Below are 19199 nucleotides of genomic sequence, written 5' to 3' on the forward strand. Positions count from 1 at the left end.
TTCTTTTTTATAGGATAACCTATAAACTAATGTACAATGTTCCAGATTTAACTTGCTGGTTATATTCCGGAAACTTAATCTAAACCTGCGAACTCAATGAAATGAGTGTATAGATACAGTAGATGGCAAGCCATGGTGCTCCGCTCATGATAAATGAATCCAGCCCTGTTTCAGTCCTGTGCTAGTGCTGTCTTCCTTATGTTGATGTATGTCTGTATGTCATTTTAATGTGCTGCTGTTTGTGTGTGGGGCGACTATAATTCAACACTCATGAGGGCTTTATTTGAGGTTTATTCAGAACATGTCATGAAATGTGAAAGTCTTTATTTCAGTGTCCCCAGACCTTCAAATACCCCCTTTACCCCGGAAAGGCCTCCATTCAGCTCCAGCTTCATACTCAATCAGAAACCCTGTTAGCAGTCGCTCAACAGTTGCACATATTGATGAATCTCATAAATCCTTCATTAAAATATGTTCAAGTCAAATTTGAAAAGAAATTGGACCATAACATTTTTAGGAATTTTGATATTATATTCATGTAAATAAAGCAGTCTCTTATTACATTATTAAAGTTTTTTTTTTTTTTTAAAGTGCCCCTGTTATGCTTTTTCAGATATAACCTTTCATGCAGTGTGTAATATAGCTGTTTGTGAATGTAAAAGGTCTACATAGGTCAAAGTACCTGTGTTATTGTCTCCCAAAAGAACCCATTCGGAACTGCCTGAAACGTGACGTCCTGTCTTACGTCCTGCACGAACCTACGTAGGTTTGTAAAACATTTGCATAATGCCAGCCTATGGTCTTCATTGGCTGCCCATGAGCAACATCATCTTTGACTCGCCTTCAAACACTAGTTGTAGCTGAGGTCTTGAAGGGTTTTGTTCCCTTTGTCAAAGACTTTGAGAAGACACTTTGCATGCATTTTCAAATAATGAGGATTATCAGGCTCGAATTGATACAGTTAAACCGACTCCATCGTTACTGTTCTTATCATTGTGTATCAAACGCTGAGAAAGATCTAGAGCTGAAATTCATATAGGTAATAGGTGTTTCATTTCGAACATGTTAAAAGCGGTAGACCAATCAAAACAGACTGGGCCAGCTGACCAATCAGAGCAGAGTAGAACAATCACAACAGACTGGGCCATCTGACCAATCAGAGCAGAGTAGACCAATCACAACAGACTGGGCCATCTGACCAATCAGAGCAGAGTAGACCAATCACAACAGACTGGGCCGTCTGACCAATCAGAGCAGAGTAGAACAATCACAACAGACTGGGCTCACCAAAACCTTTAAAATACCATAAAAGGGGCACTTTTAGAGTTCTGTTTTGTATTTAACATTGATTTATATCTAAAAGCTCTCCTCATTCAGATGAAAATTTGCTTAAAATATTTCACAGAAGCCAATTTTTTGCATGTAATCAAGGAAATATTTTTTTATTAAATAATGTCAAACAAAAGCAGGTTTCATTCATCTTTTTGTAAATAATATCTCCTTCATTTTAATTTCAGTGTGAAATATGACCCAAATATCTTCTTGACAGGTTTGGTGAGGTTCACCCATACATGTGTCCATCAGTCCGGCTCTCTCAGGACATTTTTTGTGATATTTCTGAGCTCCTGCTCATCTCAGTGTTGACACTGCACTTGTCATCTCAGCTTCTGAGCGATACATTAGACATTAGACTCTGAATCGGCTTTGTAATGAGGAAGATAGGAACATGATTTTCTTTGTTAATAAGTGACTGGAAGCGCGCACAGACCTTTCAAGCGTATCGTTGATCATATTGCGTTAAATGAACCTACATTACGAATGGATGGGCACAGATTGTGTATAAGGAACAGTGGTTCAGCTGTAGAGGCGAAAAGTGTTTGCCTTTAATGCCATGCGTTATTCAGGTGATCTTTCTGTGTTTACTGAGGCGTGTTGAATCAGCCGATACATGCTTTGCAAAACAGGAAGTGATGTCAGTGACATTACATTGACGATGGTGGAAAAGCCACAGGCATTGTCTGCCTCATTAGATGCCTTGTGCAATATGTAAGAGGCATGTGTTCTGGTGACAGTTTTCTGTGGGTTAGTTATGCAATCTCATGACTAATATATACATATGAAAATAGCAGGCAGAAAAAAAGAAGGAAAACAAAGCCATAAAGAGCATTACTTGGCATTGCCTTACAAGGCACAAAAAGTAATTGAGCTTTTAGAGTAGACACCAAAGCATGTGTTCACAGCACACAGACAGTCATATGATGTGCTAACTATATTATTTCCATTGGTTTTTGTGGGATTATCCTCTAGTCAGACCATTTCAAAAAAGAGATGTCAGTCTCAAATGCAGAAGTCCCTCAGTGCAAAAATCTTTTTCCAAATTAGTAGTCTTGTTTTTCAGTAAAACAATTCTGTGCTGCCTGAAGGATTGAGTTGATGAGGCGAGCTGTGTTCATTAGATTAAGAGATTGAATTGAAGCTTTTATTCACATATAAACATTCATCAACTCACACGTCAGTTTTGGTAAACGGAAGCTCAGGCATGTTTGCTTGATGTGCGAGAACCAATGAGGTTCATTCTCGTGTTACGCATCACGTTTCAGCTTCTGCAGGAACCAATGAATTTCATTCTTGTGTTATGCATTACGTTTGAATTTCCACAAGATCCAATGAGGTTCATTCTCGTTTGTTACACACCACGTTTAAACTTTTGCAAGAACCAATGAGGTTCATTCTCGTGTTACGCATCACGGTTCAGCGTCAGCAAGAACCAATGAGGTTCATTCTCGTGTTACGCATCACGGTTCAGCGTCAGCAAGAACCAATGAGGTTCATTCTCGTGTTACGCATCACGGTTCAGCGTCAGCAAGAACCAATGAGGTTCATTCTCGTGTTACGCATCACGTTTCAGCTTCTGCAGGAACCAATGAGTTGCATTCTTGTGTTATGCATTACATTTGAGCTTCCTCAAGAACCAATGAGCTTCATTCTCGTTTGTTACACACGTTTAAACTTTTGCAAGAACATTCTCGTGTTACGCATCACATTTTAGATTCTGCAAGAACCAATGAGGTTCATTCTCGTGTTACGCATCACGTTTCAGCTTGTGCAAGAACCAATGAGTTTCATTCTTGTGTTACGCATCACATTTCAGCTTCTGCAAGAACCAATGAGGTTCATTCTTGTGTTACGCATCACATTTCAGCTTCTGCAAGAACCAATGAGGTTCATTCTTGTGTTACGCATCACATTTTAGATTCGGCAAGAACCAATGAGGTTCATTCTTGTGTTACGCATCACATTTCAGCTTCTGCAAGAACCAATGAGGTTCATTCTCGTGTTACGCATCACATTTCAGCTTCTGCAAGAACCAATGAGGTTCATTCTCGTGTTATGCATCACATTTCAGCTTCTGCAAGAACCAATGAGGTTAATTCTTGTGTTGCGCATCACATTTCAGCTTCTGCAAGAACCAATGAGTTTCATTCTTGTGTTACGCATCACATTTCAGCTTCTGCAAGAACCAATGAGGTTCATTCTCGTGTTACGCATCACATTTCAGCTTCTGCAAGAACCAATGAGGTTCATTCTCGTGTTACGCATCACATTTTAGATTCGGCAAGAACCAATGAGTTTCATTCTTGTGTTACGCATCACATTTCAGCTTCTGCAAGAACCAGTGAGGTTCATTCTCGTGTTACGCATCACATTTCAGCTTCTGCAAGAACCAATGAGGTTCATTCTCGTGTTACGCATCACATTTTAGATTCGGCAAGAACCAATGAGTTTCATTCTTGTGTTACGCATCACATTTCAGCTTCTGCAAGAACCAGTGAGGTTCATTCTCGTGTTACGCACTACGTTTGAGCTTTTGCTGGAACCAATTGCATAGCTGTCATTGGGGGGACAGAAAGTTCTCAGTTTCCATAAAAAAGATCTTCATTTGTGTTCCGAAGATGAACAAAAGTAAGTGGTTGAGTAATAAATGACAGAATACATTTTTTGGGATAAATTAGCCCTTTAACTCAATTAATGTGTTAAATTGAAACCCCTTCTTTAAATGTATTTAATAGACATAAATTAATGGTAATACTAAAATCTCATTGCTATTTCACATCATCATTCATTTGAAACTGAAGATGCTATGATTATGTGATCAGATACTGATAGCAACTTTCTGCTCTGTATCAAATCATTAACATCTCATTTTCAGAAATGTCAAGTAAAGAGCAAACTGAATGAGCTATGAAAGCTAATTCCTAATTTGCAGGATGCTGTAGACACTTTTTCATCTAAGAAAGCCCAATATGAGAAAAGATAAATGCTGTACTTTCTACTACATTTTCAGATTTTGTCATTTTTGATCAGGACTGGAAGCTGATGATGGAACTAAATTTCATTAGCATCGCCTAGAGCAGTTTAGTGCTGCGTCACATTTCATTTAAAGGTCACTTCTCCCTGGAGTAGAGCGGCGAACGTTATAGCTCTAACATTAGAGTTTCTAAGTCAGCACCCTAACTGAAGTTTTATATATACTATATATTGAGTTTAATAGAGTATGGCATTCGCACGACTGAGCTAATGTCAATAGATATTGAATAAAATAGTCAATTTTCAAACAATTTGAACCATTTGTATTGGTACTTTAATAAAAGAAACCTTGTTTTTTCCCATCATTGAACTTGTAATGCCCATGGGATTGCTTTCTCTGTGAAGAATAAATGCAATGCTGCCTTAGTGTGGCCAAAAATATGTATCCTAAAATCCATAATCATACTGCCTTGCTTTTGAAACGGTGATAAGAACAGACACGTGAGGCCTTTAAATACTACCTATATAGGCAGCTCACTACACTATGGATTGGAAATGAGTACCTTGCACCTTAGTGTTATTCACTAGGTTTTTTAGTTTGATCTCAGTAATTATGACCCAAGTTCGCTAACAGGTCAGATCTTGACACATTCTCTTTCTTCTAAGTATTTTTGCATTTCGCTATTAGGTGTGAGTGAGAGTGATCATTAAGAGTGATAGTTAACACTATTTTTACTTTATATTTTGTGTTTAGTTTTTTCCCTCTGTTTGTAAGAAGAAGAATGATGAAATCTATTAAGGACTTCTATCCATCAATTTTCCTCCATGTCAGTTTCTAAAAATAACTATAGTAAATTATTATCTTTTTAAAACGGTATTCGTATGCTGTTCAAGGGCATGTTTCATTTTATTCAGGCCATCAGAGCCCTTGAGTATTCGTTGTGAAGAGAATATGTATTAATAGTGGTTATTGTTGAATTTCATGCCTTGGCTGTATTTGGAGTCCTTAAGTCACATTCATTAAGACAATTAAACGCCAAGAACCCAAGGCGATGTTTCCATAGAAACATATTTTCTGCATCACCTCTATAAATTCAAGGACAGAGATGCTGACCACATTCCTCTGTCTGTTTGTCATCATGTCTTTTGCAACCCTCTCAGTATGTTATTATGCGTTCACACAGGTCTCATGCTCCTGACATTGTGAGAGTTCTCAGGTTGAAATATTAACTGAAGTATCCTTCAGCTCTGCAGCATATTTTGAATGATTGAATAATAATGCAATATTGGTCCATAAGTGGGGCGCAGAATCAAATTGTTTAAAGTTACTGCATAGCTGTCATAGCCAGGTATTCAATGCCATGAATCTTACAAACATGTGCATTCTTTTATGAGGCTGTTTTAAGCTTATTCCGGTTTCAGCTGTTCGGCAGTCCAAATTTGAAGCATAGAAGGGTTCTAAATCAAGAAAATGGATTTAAGCCAATGCATGCTCACAAAAAATACTGCAGGTTTTGTTTGGTCTAAAGGAACATTGTGGCCTAGATGAAAATGCATTTAGCAAATCTGCATGAAAAAAGAACAGTCTGTTCAGCTGTGGATGAGCAAAAACATCCCCGGAGAGACACAGTGGCGCTCCAAGAACATTTGCCGGGGGGATGGTCTTATCTGCCAAGACCTCCTGATAGACCATCAGGAGAAGCTTTGGATGGAGACTCTGGCCTTTGGTAGAGAAATGTCCAGTATGGCAGTAGCTGCAATGTCCTTTTTTGTTCATCATATGATCATAGTTTACAGTATGTCAGTGGCACAAGGTCTCGCTGACAGTGATGCTCAGGTGACCTTCTAAGTAAAATTAGATGAGCTGATATTGTCATCAGGCTGCAGTTGGAAAATCATCTCGGTTACCTATGTAACCTTACTTCCCTGAAGAGGGAACAAGACGCTGTGTCGAAACGCTGTGAGAACGCCTCTGCGTGATTGCGTCATGAAGTGAGTGTAGAATCAGTCCAATCAGAAGACTGGACATCATAGGCGGGTGACATATAAAGCACCCATTAACCCAAACAGATACAAGCTTCTGAAAAAGCCTGAAGCAGGTTGTTTACGGGCATGCAAGGAGTATCGCAGGGTGGCAGGGCAAAAGTATGTGGTGAGGACCAGCCTGCCACATTGCAAACATCTCGAAGTGAAGCCCCTGACAATAGAGCTTTAGAAGCAGCCATACCCCTGGTAGAGTGAGCCTGAACAGCCAAAGGAGAAGGCTGTCCGGCCGTCTCATAAGCAAGTGAGACCCACTTGCTCATTCTCTGCTTGGATGCAGGATACCCCTTCTTAGGTGACCCAAAACAAACAATTAACTAATCAGATTTACTTCAAGGAGGAGGACAGAAAGCCTGCAGAGCAATAGGACCTCCAATGCTAGTGGGAACTTTAGGAATGTACCCCTAAAATGTATAAAAGCTTTCACCATACTGGGTGCAAACTCCAAGCACGAGGGAACCACCGAGAGGAACTGAATGTCTCAAGTTCTCTTGAGAGACGAAATAGCAAAAATGAAGATAGTTTTATGCATCAGAAACTTCTCTGACACCTACTCAATGGGCTCAAACAGAGCCACCGAAAGGCCTTGCATCACAGTGGCCAAGTCCCAAGCCGGAACCCTTGTATAAACCACAGGCCTCAGAAGTTCCACCCAAAGGAGTGTGGAAAGCAGCTAAGGCCACCACGTACACCTTAATTATGGAGGGGGGATAACCCTGCCGAGAATCTATCCTGCAGGAACTCCAGCACTGTACCAACCGGGCAGTTAACTGTGTCCAGCTGGCAAGCTCCGCAAATTGAAGTGAATAAACTCCACTTCAGTGCAAACAATTTCCTCGTGAAAGGAGCTCTGGAGTGAAGGATGGTCTCAACGACCTCAGCCGCGATACCTGACCCTATATGCTGGAACCCCTCAGAGGCCAAGCCCACAGTATCCATAACTCCAGGCGGTGGGTGAAAGATTGATCCACTCGCCTAAGAGAGAAGATCCCTCCTGGTCGAACGCAGTTCCGGGTAAATATTTTCTCCTCCAAAAGGCCCTGCTCACGAGGTAGTACTTTTCAAAGTTCAGAAACAGTAGAGGCTGGTTGTAAGGCTGGGCCTGTCTCAAACCCCTCTGTAAGATCCATCTGTGAACCCCACAAGCACCCAAGCAGCAGCAGGACCTGAGCCGCGAGGAACGCGAGCCGAGGCACCCTCCTCAAAGAATGCCCGACGGGAGCGCAGTGTTCTTAACGGTAGCCGCTAACAATGCTCATAACCAGCTCCCTCCAGAGCTGCCTGAGCATGCGGCTCTCCTAGACAAGCAACACACATAGAATGTGTTTTTCCACCCATAATGAAACGAGGGCATGGATGAACACATCTAATGAATGGGTGTCCACTTGCCATATTTTCGTTTTTATTTTATGTTTCTCTTTTTTTAACATAGGTGGAAAACTCCTGCCTATCTTTTCAGGAAAGGCAGACAAAACACCAATTTTTGACAGACAAGATTCACACAGATCGCCTACTGAAGGCACAGAACCTACTGGGGCGGCAGTGGCTCAGTGGTTCATGTAGGTTGTCTACAAACCGAAAGGTTCAAAGGTTCAATCCCCGGTTCCAACTGACCAAGTGTCGAAGTGTCCATGAGCAAGACACCTAACCCCAGCTGCTCCCGACGAGCTGGATGGCGCCTTACATGGCTGACATCGCCGTTGGTGTATGAATGGGTGAATGTGAGGCATAATGTAAAGCGCTTTGGATGGCCATAGGGTCTGTTAAAAGCGCTATATAAATGCAGTCCATTTACAGAAGCTAGTATTTGTTTGTGTCCACGGTTGCTTTATAGTTTCCGGGTCCGGAAATATATATAAAATTGCAGTGCATGCAAGACCAACATTTTAAGATAATTATGCTAGAATATTTTTTTCCCCATTTTGTTATAAAGCTAAATATTGTTGGCAGTATTTAGTAAATACTAATCATTTTAAAAGAAGTCAAGTTATGTATATCACTTTATATAATACAGATTGTTTTAAAGCATCTTTACATTACAAAATTATTGAGCTATTGTTCAGCGATGTCAGTTCAGTGCTGATTCAGTTCTTGTAAAGATCTTGAATGATTAAATTAGTTAATTTAACATTTACATTTAATCATTTAGCAGACGCTTTTATCCAAAGCAACTTACAAAAAAGAGGAGAGCAATTGAAGCATCGAAACAAACAAGGCCAACAACCTGTAAGAGCTGTAAGAAGTCTCAGTTAATTAGCACAGTACACAATTTTTTTTTTTTTTTTTGGGACAGACAAACAAAAATTAATGGATAGTTAAGTGCCATTCTTTATTGGTCAGGTGCAATTGGAAGAGATGTGTCTTAAGATGTTTTTTAAAAATGGCTACAGACTCGGCAGCACGAAGTGAGATCGGCAGGTCATTCCACCAGGTGGGAACGGTCCAGGAAAATGTCTGTGAGAGTGATTTCATGCCTCTTTGGGATGGAACCACGAGGCGTCGCTCACTCGCAGAACGCAAGCTTCTGGAGGGTGTGTAAGTTTGAGTAAGCGAGTTTAGGTATATTGGTGCAGAGCTAGTGGTTGTTTTGTAGGCGAGAACTAGTGCCTTGATTTGATGTGAACAGCCATTGGCAACCAGTGCAGTTTGATGAAGAGAGGCGTAACATGCGCTCTCTTCGGCTCATTAAAGACCACTCTCGCCGCTGCATTCTGGATCAGCTGCGAGGGTTTGATAGTGCATGCTGGAAGCCCAGCCAGAAGAGCATTACAATAATCCAGTCTGGAGAGAACAAGAGCTTGAACCAGGAGTTGTACAGCCTGTTCTGATAGGAAGGGTCTGATCTTTCTAATGTTGTATAAAGCAAATCTGCAGGACCGGGCTGTTGCAGTAATGTGGTCAGTGAAGTTTAACTGGTCATCAATCACAACTCCAAGGTTCCTGGCTGTCCTGGATGGAGTTATGGTTGATGAACCAAGCTGAATGGAGAAATTTTGATGAAGTGCTGGGTTGGTTGAGAAAACAAGTAATTCTGTCTTTGGAAGATTGAGTTGAAGGTGATGCTCCTTCATCCAGTCAGAAATGTCAGTCACACAACCAGCGATACGAACACTGACTGTAGGATCATCTGGTTGAAATGAGAAGTAGAGTTGAGTGTCATCAGCATGTAAGACCTGAACCACTGGAGAGCAGTTCCTGAGATCCCTGTCGTCTAAGTGTTGACAGGAGGATCTGGTGGTTAACTGTGTCAAAAGCAGCAGACAGATCCAGCAGGATGAGCACTGAGGATTTGGAAGCTGGGAGAGAGGAGAATGTTTTATAGAGTGTGCGAGAGTCAGAGCAATTGTTGATTTTGTTGTGGTAGTGTGTTGTTTTAGCAGTGGTGACATTTGTGGAGAAAGAAGAGAGAAGAGACTGATACAAGGTAAGGTCAGTATAGTTTTTAGATTTCCGCCTATTTCCGCCTAATTTAATCTATAAAGCAGTTCTGCAAAAAACAGTGATTTCATTATTCAGTTCAGTTGTCATACAACAGCGTCAGTACAGTCAGATCAATAATACTGTTGAAAATGTAAGTGTCCCCAGCTAAGCAAGCCAGAAGCAACAATGGCAAGGAACCCAAACTTCATCAGATGACAGAATGGAGAAAAATAAACCTTGGGAGAAATCAGGCTTGGTCAGAAGGGCCAGTTCTCCTCTGGCCATTGAACGAACACAGCGTGATTATGATTCAGGCAGCATTCAAAAGTCAGAATTCAGAAGAACAAGATACTTCTTTCATTCTGGTCATTTTGCGTTCCCTGTTGTGACGATGGCCCTGACTGCAGGTCAGCTTAATGGTGCACATCCATTCACATATACACTGTCAAATCTTTATGAATTGTCATACTTCATAACATCACCCCAGGTGTTGCTCTGGACCGACAGCCGGTTTCAGAAGGACTCCTTTATTAATCACAGAGCAGATTAAAACACACCAAAGTGCCTGAAGCTGTCAAGGCGTTATTAATCCTGCAGTAAACACCCGTGCAGTTTGTCAGAATGCTCAATGATCCGTTACAGATAGTGTGGCTTCTCTTTACACTGCCCCGGACCATGTGACTTGTTTTTCAGTCTGGTTACAGTGGCTTCAAGTTTGAAAAAAATGTACAATTGCTGAGCTAAATTCTGGTGAACTTACTGGAGAATTATACATTTTTATTTTTCTCATGGTCAAACTTATTAGTCAAATTTATGAGATTACTCTTGTGTGTAAGATATTGCTGGTTGAATATCTCAGTACCGCACACATTTTACACACACCTCAATAAAGTTAATCATCAAAACATCTTATTCACTCATCACCTGCAGTCCAGTTGAAGTGCTATCTGTGACTATATAATGCTGCTCTTTGTGTATTTAAATTGTCATTAATATAATATAATATAATATAATATAATATAATATAATATAATATAATATAATATAATATAATATAATATAATATAATATAATATGATATAATATAATATAATATAATATAATATAATATAATATAATATAATAATGAATATGATATATTATAATACAATTAAAACATTTGTAATAATTGCACAGTGATATTATTATCATTATTATTATTATTATTATTATTATTATTATTATTATTATTATTATTATTATTATTATTATTATTATTATTATTATAGAGTTTTGAGGAGTGACATTTTTTATGCCATTTTTATTTCCTACTTTTATGGAAAATGTACTGCACTTTAACTTAGTTTGGATGAGTGACGTACATTTTTTATGCCATTATATATATTTTTTTATATATTTCATGACATTTACAAACAAAAAGGCTTCAGGCTCTGTGTTTGAATCTGGCCTGGTATATGATTAATAAAGGTTGTGTTCTATAACAGGCTGTTGGTCTGGAGCAACGCCTTGGAAGATATTATGACATATGAGCATTCAAGAAGAGTTGACATTTTATATCTGGAAGGATGTCCACCTTTGAGAAGGCAATGTTAGCAGACTTGAATTGTGTCTGTCAGATCGGCTCTATGACCCTTTCTCATTTCAGTGATGAGAGGGAGGTAATGGCCATCTGAACCCCTGCGGCAGTCCGACACATCTCTCTGTGAGAACGTGAGAGTCTGCCGACATCTCACGTGCCGTGCTGCTGGAGGAAGCTGTCTGCATGATAAATAGTGTCTGCCAGCATTCCGTCCAGTCGATCAGTCTGTGGAACAGTATCTCTTCAGAGCCGTGATTAACTCTCAAGCAGTTGTGTTGGGCTGTGATTTCCCCCAGAGACTCATCTCTACATTAGGGCCAGGAACATATTCTACAGATTTGATTTTGTTAAGTTTTTATTGCTGTACAATGACAGTTGACCTCAAACCAAAAAATGTAGTTGAAATATTTTCTAAGTCTCAGGAGACACAAGTCTTTGACTTTTGGAGAAACATCAAAAGCAGTGGTCCTCAACTCTTTGACAAATTATTAAAACGCCGCTGTTTCCAAACAGAAACGGGTAGTGTTGTTACATTAAAACATTTACAATTCTTTGAAACGCCATGATTCCAGAGGTTTTAGGATCTGAATGTTATGATTGCATACACAACCATGAGGGGGTAGCAGAAGCGGGGCACCCCTCTGTCTGTTTGCCTTGGCCCCCTTAAGTGCGGGACCCGGCACTCGTTGCACTGCCCTAAAAACAGCATGATTGCATAAAATACGTTTTCAGTATATATCTTGTTTATGTTTTAATAAACAAGATATATACCTACCTTACCCCCCCCCCCCCCCCATTACTTTTCAGATTTAGATGAAAGATTACCACGGCAAACAATAATTTTCTATGCATTAACTTGCACGGATTAATTGTTCACCCTAAGACCTGTAATATGTGCTAAAAAAAAATAAAAAAAAATAACTGGTTTCGATTTCATAAGGACTTTAATCGGTGGTCCTGTCATACAAGGAGAGAGGTTAAAAAACGGCTGTTGTCACAGTCTTGAGACCAAAGATAGCCTACGACAAGTTTCTGACAGTGTCACAAATTAAGCTTCACGGCACAGCACACATAAAAACTACAACTGCCAAAGTGTGCATACTAATGACCTTTCTTCTATAGAAACGTTCATCGTAGCCTACACAAGTCAATATAAATGTCATCATCGTACAGTCTACATACATGTAGTACCTTCATTTAATAGATCCATGTCGCATAGTGTGGTTTGTAAAGAGGATTGCTAAAATCTTGCAGTGTATCCCACCTTTGTTAGCTTTCCATTTATTCTAATGGAAATCTGCGGGGGAAAAACCATTGAGATGGTAAAGAATTTTGGTGAATTTTGGATTTTTTATTTATTTAATTTTTTTCTGGTCCGCTATAATTGTCGTAAATATTTGGTGTGATTTTTCGATGTGTTGTTAAAAGGAAGATAGTTCACCCAAAATGTTCTGTCATCATTTACTCACCCTCAAGTTGTTCACAAACGCAAACAAAGATATTTTGAAGGAACATGAGTAACCAAACGGTTGATGGTATCAATTGACTTCCATTGTATTGGGGAAAAAAATATAATAGAAGTCAGAGAGGGGCTTATCAATTCTTTAGTTACCAACATTCAAAACTCATGTAGATTTGGAACAACTTGAGGTGAGTAAATGATGACAGCATTTTCATTTTTGGGTGAACTATCCCTTTAAATGAGATTTCACTGCTGTAGATAGTGAAGTGATTGTCTATATTGATACTGGCAGTGTTTCTGTAATGTAATATATATGGTCCCAAATTTTTCAGGATCCAAGATTACAGGATGACAGCTTGATGTGACTTGGCTGTATTTGAGCAAAGATGTTGGGCAGGTCTACATTTTGAAAAGGATAATTGAAGATCATGTTGTCAAAGCTCATTGATTTCCATCACATGTTTCTGTGTCTCTAATTGCATTGATGAAGAAGAAGAGCAGACCTCTCTACGGCCGCACGTGTATCATTTAAACACATTTGTAATCATTAAGATTTCATTAGGTTCCTTTGTCCAGGAAGTCATTTGTCTCTTTGCTTCACGGTCCGTTCACAGCGGTGGTAGGCTCTAATTTAATCTTTTTACACGTGTCCTCTTTTTTTTTATTATGCAGAAAGAAAAATAGACCAGTCTGTGTGGTATATAGAGCAGCATGCCTTTTACTGCTGAATAAGTGAGCTTAACAAAACAAACTCAATGTCATCTTACTGAATGCATCGTGCGTGAGATGTTGAGATCAGTTAGGAAGAAATAAATGAGGTGCTGCAAGTTTTCATGCCTTCTTAGAAGCAATTTGTGGGTGGTGTCTAAGCTGTGGCTCTTAAATGAGTCACACTGAGCTGCTAGACAGCATTTTAAGCAGGTATAAGCATGCTCCCAACAGTCCCATGATACATTACCACATACCTCAAGTTGTATAAAATTAGTTTAGTCAAATTGTACAGTAAATGGACAGCTTTTCTTCTATACTTGCATGTGCTAGTGGATTAGTTTTTCATGCTTATTCCATGAGTAATACCTTTTAGATTAGCAACATGCTAACATCAGACTCTGTGTAGTCCTTCAAACAAAATACATTTACTTTAAGTAATGCTGCAGATACATTCTATGAAAACAATACAGTGTTACTGCTCAAGCCAGTTGATCTTCTTTAATGATTTTTAGATATTTTATCTAGAAAACAATATTTTTTTTTAAAAAAACTCACAAGAATAGAAATTTAGAATGGATTTTTTTTTCCAAAAGTAATATGGATAGCCTACCACCACGGTGAACATGGTTTCACATCTTTGTCGATCCTGGAACAGCATTCCAACCAACCAATCAGATTTGAGGGACAAATTTACAGTTTATGTCAAGTTTAGGTTTACAACCATGGGGTTAGGTGCTTCTATATCTGTTATACACCTATATAATTTCCCTCTGATTTAGATTATGGTTTGCACTTAATTTTCTGACAGTAATGTTGTTCCAGGATCAACATATGTTGGAATATGTGGAACATGTCTTACTTTGCAAAATAACAGCAACCAAGGTGGTAATACTGCATTTTTAGTGCAACCTGATCTAGAACTTTTAACTAGTAATTTCGTTAACACTTTAGTATAGGGAACACATATTCACTATTAACTACATCTTTTGCCTCAATAAACTCCTAATTTACTGCTTATTAATAGTTAGGACGGTAGTTTTTGTAGCATTTAAGTTTAGGTATTGGGTAGGAATAAGGGATGTAGAATAAGGTCATGCAGAAAAAGGCACTAATATGTGCTTTATAAGTACTAATAAACAGCCAATAATATCCTAGTAATATGCATGCCAGTAAGCAATTAGTTAATAGATAATAACCATAATATTTTGTGTTGTATTTCTTTGTCGTCTCTTTGATTTTTAAAGGGATTGTTCACCTTAAAATGAAAATGAAGTCATTATTTACTCACCTTGGTGTTGTTCTAATTCTGTATTCCCTTCTTTCTTTAATGGACCACTAAAGGATCGTGTTATTTATTTATTTTTAATGTGCTCATATAATGCCAGTGAATAGTGGCCAGCATCAAGTGTTTTTTGTGTTGTTTTTTAAAAGAGGCAAAAGTATCACAGACTGTTCACTTCATCTCACCCAGAAAAAGCACACATAAATCAAGATTGAAATACACCTTATGTACCTTCTTCTCTGAGATCGAATATGTGTTATGTTTGTCGCAAAAGGAAGTTGGATTCACATCTGTCAACTGACATTCTAAGTTCTGGTCTGGTCATATTTGATTTAGTGAAGAAAGTACACAGATACTTTTCTAGGTGTTATATAACTTGTATTTCATGACCTGTTTTTGTTCATCTTAATTTCTCACACCTTTTGTGCCTGTTCTGGGTGAGTCGAAGTGAACCGCAGCACTAATAGTCTCACGAACGCACACAGCATGCAGCCGTGCACAGAAGACCAACCACCATGAACAAGAATTTAGTTAAATAATACATTAAATTTCAGTTTGCTTTTCACTAAACCCTATACTACCCTCCAGAACATGTGTAATATTTGACACGTGCCACATGGGATCATTCTGTGATGCTTTTGTGTCTTTTTTAAAAAAGCTTGATGGTTGCTATTCACTGCCATTATATGTACAAGTCTCTTTTTGTGGTCATTAAAAGAAAGAAGGGCATTAGACCGACACCAGGGTGAATAAATGATGACTTTATTTTCCTTTTAGGGTTAACTTTCCCATTAAGGTCTAAAATCTTGCACGTCTCTTTTCACAATACATTATTTAAATCCAAACTGGACGTTTGTGTCAGTGTGAGAGAACTAGTGGCAGTTGTTTACCATTGTAAATAGATACCCCGTAGCAGGGATGAAACGGTATGGAAATTTCACATTACGGTTATAGTGACCCAAATTATCACGGTTATCAATATTATCACGGTTTTGTTCAAATAAGATACTGTTCAAAAAGAAGCAATGCACACACTGAAAACATGTCAACAAGTTTTATATTTGAAAATCAACAAACAATAAATAAATCAAGCTGCTCTATGCACTTTTTAAAAGCAAGATTGTGGGATTTCCTTCCTTATAGTGGCCGTCGTCAAAACACCACATAATGCATGAATAATAATTTGGTGTAAATATAATCTCTAACATTATCTCTATAAATATGTTCAAGCAATATTCTCATCAGTGTCCTATCAGTTATGACACATTTAAATCTAGCATATTTTCAGCCCAAACAGTATCCCAGTAAAATAAATCATATCCATATTTTAATATGATTTGACAGTTTATTTTATTAAATATCAAAAATCCAAAAGGTGTGCATTATACCCGACACCTAGATGAACACTTTACAGTCAGTTTTATACAAACGCGCATACCATTGTTGTATATAACTTTAGAGACGGTCCCTAAATTTGCATATCTCGAACGTCAAGCCAACTTTATGCCAGTCATATCAGATGCGCTATATGGTTCTGCTGTGTTTGTTTTAAACTGTCTTCGCTGCTGAAATAAGCTAGAACACAAACATTCAACCCCTGTTTGCTGAATGAATCTCCTGCGTACATCGGACGTTTATCTCTGCTTTGAATGCAGATTTTAGTGAGTGAGAGCGCACTGAACAAAACTCCGGTTTATCTGAATGCATCTGATTATTAGACATTGCATTCATAAACTCAATAGAAACACGTGATTGGTTATAATGCGCAACATGATTATAACAGATGGCTTTTGAGAAGCCTATAATAAGTAGGTGACTAGCAACAGTGTCTAGTGTGAGTGACTGTTACACGCCACAGCCGAAATACACCAAACAAACGGCGGGTGTTATGTCAAGCCCTGATTATTATTCCTTAAATGTCACCCTAGTCGTGCCTGAACGTGTTCGTTCGTCTTTGGCTCAAGCTTCACGTTATTATTATTTCCCAGACGTAGGTTTGGTATTGAGGTCAAAGTCCACTTGCCTTGCGTTCAAGTGTTTCCACCATTACAGCGACTTCTGGCATGTTCTGCTGCAGACAGGGTGACCAGAGCATCTTCGATTCATTTTCCCTCAGGACTTTTGTAAAAGCCGAAATAGGGCCACACCTCAGATTTTGTCCTTTTAGAAGGCTGGAAAATCTCCAGCTGCTGTCACTGCCTTCTGTCATTTCTTCTCATTCAGAAAACAGCGTTGCGTGCTGCGCGCGCCTGCACCAGACTGGATAGGATTTACCGCCATTTTTCAAAATCGGGATAATCACTGACGGTTTTAAGGATAATTAAATTTTAAACGATATTACTAACCGTCAGGACATTTTATCATGGTTTATTGTGAAACCGGTAATCGTTTCATCGCTACCCTGTAGATGCCCCGTTCACCATTTAATTCATTTTACTGGTTTTACTTAGACTGGGTAAACCCTGCCGGATCTGCCGGCGATTTGATTTTGCCCGGCAACTCAGTCTTGAAACCCTTACATTCATTTTTACTGCTTCTGTTACACTTTTGCGGGAACCAATCACAGACTTGCTTATCCACCTGGCACACCATTGGCGGGTTTAACGCGATGACAGATAGAGAAATGATGGAGTGTTGCCTGTTGATCACGCCTCTTGTGGTCTGATTGGTTAAAGGACTATCCAATTGTGTACAGAGTTATTCGAATAATGCCAGTTGATCACGCCTCTTGTGCAGTAGAAAATACAGAGCAGACTCCCCAGATCAATGTTCAATTTTAAATTGAGCTTGGTCTGGTGATAGCCAGGCAAGGTTTTACTACTAAAACTTAACACCCAGAACACTGGGCCCATCTGTGAAGCACCCTGAGCTGGTTGGAGGCCTAAACCCCTTGACCTTATTCTGACCTGATTCCCCGCTCCCCTTCTCCCTCTACTTACCTAACTCTCTACTTTCTCTCCTCCATCGTCCATCCATCCATCCATCCATCCATCCATCAATCCATCCATTCATCCATCCAATCATCCATCAATCCATCCATCCTCTACTCTTCCCCTCTGCCGCTCCTCCTTCTTTCTTCACGTCTCTTCTCCATGGGTCGCCACTGACAGTGAATTTACGTCCAAAATGAAAAACAGGCAAATGGGAACGGCGGCCGGGGGCAACATGACCAAGAGCACCAGCATCGGCGGGGACATGTGCAGTCTGGAGAAGACCGACGGCAGCCAGTCAGACACGGCCGTGAGCCTGGTGGGAACCGATGTCAAGAAACGGCGCTCCAGCATCGGCGCCAAGATGGCGGCGGTCGTGGGGTTGAGTCGAAAGAGCCGCAGCGCCTCGCAGCTCAGCCAGACAGGTAAGGAGCCCAATCATGTCTGTCCGTCTCCGTCCTCATGTTTGTCTCTAACTCAGCGTCCTTTATTTTCCTCTTGTTGTCTGTATGTTCTTCTCAACCCCTTACAGGGTGTACTTTTCTCGCATCAGCTCTAACAACCTAACAACTTTTGTTTAAACAGCGTGTATCTCAGAGTGTAAATTGGGTCAGTGCAAGACTGAAGACCACCAAATAATTAAGACCCTCTGTGTTCACACCTCTCTCTCTTTCTTTTTGTTGCTGTTTCTCTGAAGTGACAAAAGTTTGCCAACTGTTTGCAGCTTTTTATTTCAGCCGAGTGTGGGATTAATGAATATCAAACTGCTTGAAGTTGAAATCATTCTGTGCTGTTGCATTATGATCATTTTATTTGACATATACACAAAAGTAACATGGCATTACCATGGTCTTTTTGGAGATGTACAGTGGTCATTTTATGTTTTTGGACATTTATAATTTTAGTACCAAGGTTGTCTTTGACTACATGTTTATGATAATCATTTAGTACCATGGAATACATCAAAATACCATGATATTACCATAGTACATGTCCAAAAATATTGTATTTAAACATTCTATCATAGTAATACCATGTCTTTTTGTTGATGTACATAAAGTTTGAATATATTTGTGCTGTGGTTGAAGGTTGTTGGATTATGATTGCCTTATTGAAATGGCAGGTTGCTGGTACATTTTCTATATTTGGTAACAAAACATTGAAGTGTCCATGTTGCTCATAAATATTTCATTACAGTTAGCGCTCTAGATGATTTTATATTCCCAGGTGCTGCAGTCTGAAACTTATCACCCTGCTGATGTTACACAAATGCCCAACTCTTCTGCCGCAAACACAATACTATAAGCATAGTGATAGTATAGAGAGTGATTGCATCAGATGCTAATACCATGATACTTTATATATACCATGGTACTGAATTTTATGTATGTGATACTATAAACTACTTCCAAGAATATGGTACTACTAAAGAAATTAATACATTTATCCTGCAAGGATGCATTT

At 39.2% G+C, this 19199-nt stretch overlaps 1 protein-coding gene across 34 annotated transcripts in view; it reads left to right on the top strand.

Moving 5' to 3' along the window:
• rims2a (regulating synaptic membrane exocytosis 2a) overlaps window positions 1–19199 on the top strand; it is a 307760-nt gene that overhangs the window by 244487 nt on the left and 44074 nt on the right. For 30 of the 34 annotated variants that reach the window (XM_067448016.1, XM_067448017.1, XM_067448023.1 and 27 more), the window contains one exon: window positions 17916–18160. In XM_067448016.1, the coding sequence (XP_067304117.1) occupies window positions 17916–18160 (245 nt within the window). The remainder of the gene's footprint in view (window positions 1–17915; window positions 18161–19199) is intronic. The other 4 variants (XM_067448020.1, XM_067448021.1, XM_067448052.1 and 1 more) reach the window with 1 other exon arrangement.

Source organism: Pseudorasbora parva, chromosome 7, assembly GCF_024679245.1.
Source record: "Pseudorasbora parva isolate DD20220531a chromosome 7, ASM2467924v1, whole genome shotgun sequence".
Classification (NCBI taxonomy): Eukaryota; Metazoa; Chordata; class Actinopteri; order Cypriniformes; family Gobionidae; genus Pseudorasbora; species Pseudorasbora parva.